The sequence below is a fragment of the Monosiga brevicollis genome, genomic scaffold (genome assembly GCF_000002865.3).
Source record: "Monosiga brevicollis MX1 MONBRscaffold_6 genomic scaffold, whole genome shotgun sequence".
NCBI lineage: Eukaryota > Choanoflagellata > Craspedida > Salpingoecidae > Monosiga > Monosiga brevicollis.
In genome coordinates, this window is record NW_001865043.1 from 825841 (window position 1) to 832810 (window position 6970).

A 6970-nucleotide genomic window follows, 5' to 3' on the forward strand; every position below is an offset into this window, starting at 1 on the left:
CTCTCGCCTTTGGTGCGCCAAGTGGATTTTGCCCTGGATTGGATGCACTTGGACGCTGGCGAGCGCCTCTACCAGCAGAACGATCCCTCCGATGTGGTTTATCTTCTCTTGAGCGGTCGCGTACGATCGGTGATTACGGTAGGCACAAGTGCCGCCAGTGGAGCCCGACCTGATTCCACTCCCTGTGACAGAACATTTGCATGCATTTGGTTGCTGTGTCCTTCACGGTGCCCAACCCGCGCTTTTGCTCAATAGCGTCCGGATGGCAGTAAAGCCATCATGCGCGAGTATGGTCGCCATGAGCTCGTGGGTGAGCTTGAGGTATTGACCGAGACGCCACGTGCAACTACCATTCATGCCGTGCGCGATGCCGAGCTGGCAAAGATCCCCGCGGGTTTGCTGCACCTGGTCAAGCACAAACATCCGCATGTGGCCACACATCTGATGCGCATGCTCTCCGAGCGCTTGTTGGGACTGGTCAAGGGTGTAGAGCTAGAGAGCACCGACCCCAATTTGACCACCGTGGCCTTGTTGCCCACCTCGCCCACCGTGCCATTGTCCTTGTTTGCTGAGCGACTGCGTCGCGCTTTGGGCCTGTATGGTGAAACCCTCCACCTCAACGCTGCCATTGTCAAGGAACAATTTGGCATGCATCCCTGCACCATTCGTGGCTCGCAGGAATATTCCTTTGTCCGGTGCGAGGCAGCTGTCAACCCTCTCCCTTCCCCTCCTTGTTCTACTCCACCTTGTTCTGCTTGAAGGAAGGCGCGCATCTCCGCTCTCACCGTGCTCCGGCTTTGGTGGGGTCCTGTTACTTGCTTAGATGGCTGGCATCACAAGAAGATCGGCATAGCGTTGTGCTATATGAGGCCGACTACGAGCTGAACGACTGGACGCGTCGCTGCATTCGGCAAGCCGACTGTGTGCTTATTGTCGGCGTGGGACATGAAACCCCTTCCGTGGGTCCAGCCGAATCGGAGGTGAGTGGCACTTTGTTTTGGCAGCGCTTCTTTGCTTGGCGTCCTTCGTGTTTTTGGCATGGTGTGCACCTGATCGGCTTGTGCGCACATCCCGACGGTCTCACAATCCATGTTCCGGGCCGCACCAGCTGGAGAACGTGGCGGCCAAGGCACAAAAAGAGCTGGTCCTCCTGCACCGTGATGACACGTTCATGCCAAAGCGTACGGCCGATTGGCTGAACGCCCGCACTTGGTGTTCGCGCCATCATCACATCCGTTGCGATGATGACATCTTACCCAAGGAAAAAACCTTGAACCGCAAGCGTGTCCAACTTCTCGAATACGTGCTCGGGCCCAACCAGATGCCAGAAGACGTCTTTGACTACGACTCAGACGAGGAGCGAGACAAATCGCAAGCCACACCCGAGGCCCCCACACGCAAGCAGCCGCGGCCTATTGGGCCGAGCCGCTTCACGCTCATTGAACGCAGCGATTTTGGACGCCTTGCTCGTCATCTCTCGGGTCATTCTATCGGATTGGTTCTTGGCGGCGGCGGTGCACGTGGCGCGGTATGACACGCACGCATGAGTCGGCCGTGCTTCAAGTGTCATGCGTGTTAGCTCTGGCCCTCACAGTCAAAATGTTCTGTTTTGTGTGTTTCTTGTTTCATTGTTTTCTACTCGTTATCTCGCAAATGTCATTTAAAACCCACAGGCGGAGCTGGGCGTGATAAAGCAATTGGAAGAAGCAGGTCAGCTTTGATATACTGAACGTGGAATGCTTGGTTGTGGCTCGCCCGTCATGGAATGCATTTACCAGTGACCTTACCGAATCGTTTGTGTGACGTAGGTATACCCATCGACATTGTCGGCGGCACCTCCATCGGCTCGCTTATGGCTGCGCTTTATGCAGAAGAACTGGTTGGTAATTGCAAGGGCTGTCAAACCGACCCCACTGTTCAGTGCCAGCCGTCGATGTAGTGCTGGGCGTGCAGCATGCTTGCCGCCTCAACGAACTGCTTGCTCTTTGCCTCGGCGCCGATTTAACTCATGTGCATAGAACTATGCTGATATGAAGCAGCGGTTCGATGATTTTACCACAACCATGGGTTCACAGGTGAACATGGCTTTGGATTTGACCTACCCAGTCGTGGCCATGTTCTCGGGACGCGCTTTCAACCGGTGCGTCGCGTCATCCATTCGAACCCCAGTCTTTTTATCAACATCGGGTTGTGTTGAGGTGCAGTCTCATTTTTTCATGCTCTGGGTGGCGCAGGGTTATTGAGGATTTGTTTGGCAACCGACAAATCGAAGATCTTTGGCTGCCCTTTTTCTGTGTGACCACAGATATCACGGCCAGGTATGCATGAAAGACCGCTTTGTAGTCTCGGGAGCCGCGGGTGGGCCTCGTGCTCACTTGGTTCGATCTTGCTGGTGTGGGCAGCAAGAAAAAGGTACATAGCTACGGTTCGCTATGGCGCTATGTGCGCGCTTCCATGTCGCTGAGCGGATACCTACCTCCTCTCTGCGATCCGGAGGATGGCCACATGCTCCTTGATGGCGGTAAGATTTGGTGCCAAAACCCTGTCTTTCGCTCAACCAACTCCTTCTCCTTTTCTTTTCGCTTGATTCGTGCTGAAGCACGACCGGCCTTTTGTCCTGTGCTTTCTTGTGCAGGCTATGTCGACGTTTTGCCCATTGAGGTTATGCGCCAGCACGGCGCCACTTATATGTTTGCCGTGGACGGTATGTTGAGTTGATACCGGAGCAGGCTCGCTTCGTGGCAAGCCACCGGCGTGTTCAATGTTTACCAGCGCTAACGGCTGCATTGCGGATGTGAACCCTGTGTGCAGTCTCAGCCAAGGACCTCAACGATTATGAGAACTTTGGTGATGAGATCAGTGGGTTTTGGCTGCTATTTCAGCGTCTCAACCCCTTTGTCAGCAAGCCCAAGGTACGTGCGCACTTGTGTGGCGCGGACTCACATGGGCGAGAGAACAGACGGACATGAAAAAAAAAAAAAAGAAGAAACAAAGCCGGTTTCAATTCTTTGAAGCAGCACAAAAGTTGTTCGCTCATGGGCACACTGTCGAATGAACATGAATGGTGGCGTAGATCCCTCACATGGAAGACATTGCCTCCAAGTTGGCCTTTATTGCTAGCGACAACTATCTCAACGAGGTTGCTTCGACTTACTGCGACCTTGATACGTTTTTTTTTTTTTTTTTTTTTTTTTTTTGTGTGGTTCTGATGCTCATGGCACATGCGCTGGTTTTCGTAGCTCGAACGTCACAATGAGCGTGGTTTGCACGTGATTCGGCCTGAGGTTGGAGACTTTGGCGTTCTGGAATGGGACAAGCACGAGAGCATCGAAGCGCTAGGATACCAGGCTTCCAAGTCCAGCATCGTGGTGTTTGAGCAGGAATGGATGGAATTAAAGGTGCGTCCATCGTGATGGCCCATGGCTTTGACCTACTTGCTTGAAATCTAAGTCACCTGTGTGGTGTGTCGCAACAGAATGCCAATTTGACAGCGCATTCGACGGCCGCGCCGTTGTCGCCTCGTCGCGGCGCCCGCTTCAACAGCCTCTCCGACTTTGGACCTCCGTAAGTCGTCAGGCTGACAACCCGATGGGTTGGGCATCTTTTTCCATTCTTAAAACAAGGCCACAGTCTTGGCGTAGTGATCGGTTGGCCTCGTAAGAGAGTCATGGAATGCTTGAACTCATGCACATGCTTCGGGCATTGTAGATTGGCCTTCCGCACGTCCATCGATCAGAGCATGTTGACCAAGCTGCTGTCACGCGAGTAGGCGGCACGTGCAGTTCACGTTTGCACAAAGGGGCAGAGGTGACAGCCATTTCTGATTCCTTGAGGATGATGCGTCTTGCAAGGCGCAGTGAGGAAGGGTTCAGCTCTTGCCGCGGACCCGACCCATCGCAGAGAAAACTATCATTTCCATCGCATGTGAAACGGTTGCTGTTGTTGGCTAGTTGTTGTGAATGGGCGCTTTGAATGCATAGCCCACGGCGTTTCATGTGTTATCGAGTTGTTGAATCGATGCCAAAAAGGAGAGCGCTTCCAGAGCCTGGCTTGGCATGGCATCTTCGAGAGCCGCAAGGCAGCTTAAGACATGAGTAGGATGTGTGTCAATAAGCGGGCGCACACACACGAGGCCACTTCGGCCGATGTAGGCCAGACCATACACAGGGGTGGTTGACGGCCCTTTTCGGCGGCTAGCTGGCACTTGCGCAAAGCAGTCAGCCCAGAGGGTTGGGTGGGTATGGCCAACAGCCAACAGCTGCGCTAGCATGAGGGGCGAGCCTGGTCGAGCCACAGGTTGCAAAAGGGGCCACAACTCAGGGGTCGGGGTCGTGAATATGATGGCGATGTGCACGCGATGCAATAAAGTTTCCAGCTCGAACTGAGATGGAACCAGGTGAATCCGTGGGGCGACAAACCAGCCATAAATGGCGTAGCGAATGGTGCCGCTTGAGTGAACGGGTTCAACAGCATGGGCCCAAGGCACGGCAAAGGTCAACAGCTGGTTGCAAACAGGCAAGTAGTGGGTTGATTGTGCAGCATGAAAGTCGGATCGCGACTCATCATAATGACAAGCAGCCGAGGCGGGCTGGTCGCAGCAACACGCCACAAAGCGCCCGCCATCCTCGGGCTGGAGAGGACGGTCAGGTAGATGGAGCACGAGGGCTCGATTTCGCACTAGAGGGCTTTCCTCGGATAAGAGGTCAAGGTGAGGATCGAGGAAGCACCCCTGCGTGTACATGGACACATTCAGCATCAGACGTTCATTGGCCGAAGCGGGAGGTACGCGAGTCAGTAGCTCAGCTCGGATCTGATAAATGAGATCATCCCATTCCGCTTGTACACGAGAGTCGAGGCGATAAAAACACATGGCCTGGTTCCCCGGACGCGTTTCCTCAAGTTGCCATGCCTCCGGCGGTAGGCGCTTCAGCTCGCGCCGCACGCGGCGCAGCAGGCGCGGGGACAGCGCCTCTGGGATCACGTCCATTTGAAAGATGTGTGTGTGTGTGTGTGTGCGAACTGTCAAGTGTTGTGATGAAAAATTTACACGCTTCATAGCAAATCAAACCCAGTGTGTTTGCGTTTGCGTGTGTGTTTGTGTGTGAACATTAGGGAGGGCTAGGCACGCAAGTTCGAGGGGTTGCTCAGGAAAGGAAAAGAGTTGTGATGGCGCAGGTGTGTCAATTATCTATTGCAAATGGCAATGGTTCTAGGGAATCATCGGCTCTGGATTTCGCTGGGGTGGACTCTGAGAGGAGCCTCGGGCGCCTTGGCGGCCACTTCGCCCGCGCTGACCACGACTTCCGCGTTGGCCTCGGCTTCCTCGTTGACCGCGCGAGCGCCCGGCAAACCTATTTGAACACATGCATTGGAGTCAGTCAGTCAGTCAGTCAGTCAGGCAGCCAGTCAGTCAGTCAAGCAGCCAGTCAGTCAGGCGGGCAGCCAGTCAGTCAGGCAGGCAGCCAGCCAGTCACCTGGCGCGCCAGCTGATGACCAAACGCCCATGTTTGTCAACGTACCCTCGCCGAGCGCGGCCGCCTCGTCCAAAGCTAAGGGTTTGAGGAATTCTACCCCAATCAGCCACGCGTGCCATGCGTGGCACGTCAAGTGTTGGCATGAGAGGCAACATGACAAGGAAAAGAAACACGACAAAACAAAGAGCAGCGATGCGATGGGGAAGCGCCGCTCTGGTGGCCTTACCGACGGACGAGGCTCTCCAGAGCTTCATCAACACCATCGAGGTCCTGGTCCATGCCGTCTGATGCCTGCACAGCGGGTGGATTTGGGGCTTGTTGACGAGGGGGTTTTCCAGCCCGCGCTGGGCTTTGGGCACTCAGCTTCATTTTGCCAACCATATCAGCAAAAGGAAAGCTGGGCGGGTAGTGGTGAGCTTGAATCAAGTGCTCACGCCGCTCGTTGCGACTGGCCATCTTTGTAGTGCACGTCACGACAAAGCAGCGATACTAGATCGAGGTCCACCACACAGGTTACATCAGCGCGCAAAGTGCACACCAGCAAAACCAAGTAGCTTTCAAAGTGGAGCGGAACCCAAATTGGACGATGTGCTGTACCATGGGTTGTCGTTGTTTCTGCAGGTCGAAAAAGGGATCGTGCCATTCAGACTGGTGCAGATCAAGAAAATGTGCCTACCATCCCGAGGAAAGGCCAGGGAACCAACCGAGCATGCTGGGATGAGTTTGGATCGGGCGCCGAAAGTTAAAAGCCCAAGCAGTGAGGCGTAGCCTTGTATTTATAGATGCCCATGAAACTTACCGTGGTGAAAGCACGCCCACACTCGTGACATCGGTGCTGGTGCATGGCGGCGTAGTGTGCCTCGCTCTCTGCCAGACTGCCATGTGGCATACAAGTCAAAGCATGAGTGGAGACAAACAAGGCAAAAATAAATAAACACACACGAAAAGAAAAGCACGCATCAAAACAAACCAACAACAACAACAACAACAAAAAAAAAGAACAGAAAAGGGCGGCGTGGAGAACTCGCAGGGCAACGCCACGACTGCATCAGTGCTAGGATGGCCTGCATCACCGACCTGGCAAATTCGGCGCGACACTCGCCGTGGGCACAGCTGTATGCTCGCTCCCTGCGTCAATGACTATGAGTGAGTCTTGGATGGGGACGACCTGCAAGCGTGGTGCGCGTAGGCGAGGCACGCACCGTCGAACGGCCAAGTCTGCAAGATAGCTTGTGGTCGACTCCCAGAGTAGTACGTGTCGAAGGGCATCCCCGGCCTGACGTCCATTGGCAAAAGGGGGGCCAGTGCAATGCTCTGTGAGTGTGCAGACGACTCTCGTTTGGTGCAATGGCACTCGCGCGCTAGACGAAAGCGGGCGTGGGCGACCTACGGCAAAGCGTGGATGGCGTCCATCATAGCGCAGTCTTGCATCTGCCTGCGGCAGCCAATCGTGTTCAAGCTCGACTGCTGCCATCTTGGCATCAATCTCCAGGCTC

The 6970-nt window shown here is 54.7% G+C and overlaps 2 protein-coding genes across 2 annotated transcripts; one reads left to right on the forward strand and one right to left on the reverse strand.

The window, feature by feature from the left end:
- On the forward strand, nucleotides 1-3256 carry MONBRDRAFT_16206 (uncharacterized protein; the record flags this gene model as incomplete). Its single annotated transcript, XM_001744469.1, has 13 exons — nucleotides 1-138; nucleotides 256-695; nucleotides 824-980; nucleotides 1109-1285; nucleotides 1403-1528; nucleotides 1674-1710; nucleotides 1809-1879; nucleotides 2019-2140; nucleotides 2235-2318; nucleotides 2403-2521; nucleotides 2636-2704; nucleotides 2812-2912; nucleotides 3074-3256. Coding segments are annotated over 13 exons (1824 nt in total), but the record flags the coding sequence as incomplete, so codon positions are not given.
- A 2285-nt stretch (nucleotides 3257-5541) lies between these two features.
- On the reverse strand, nucleotides 5542-6916 carry MONBRDRAFT_18478 (uncharacterized protein; the record flags this gene model as incomplete). Its single annotated transcript, XM_001744672.1, has 7 exons — nucleotides 6865-6916; nucleotides 6677-6750; nucleotides 6552-6602; nucleotides 6274-6349; nucleotides 6072-6146; nucleotides 5701-5963; nucleotides 5542-5567 (listed from the first exon to the last, which is right to left on the reverse strand). Coding segments are annotated over exons 4-7 (408 nt in total), but the record flags the coding sequence as incomplete, so codon positions are not given.
- Between the last annotated feature and the right edge of the window lie 54 nt (nucleotides 6917-6970).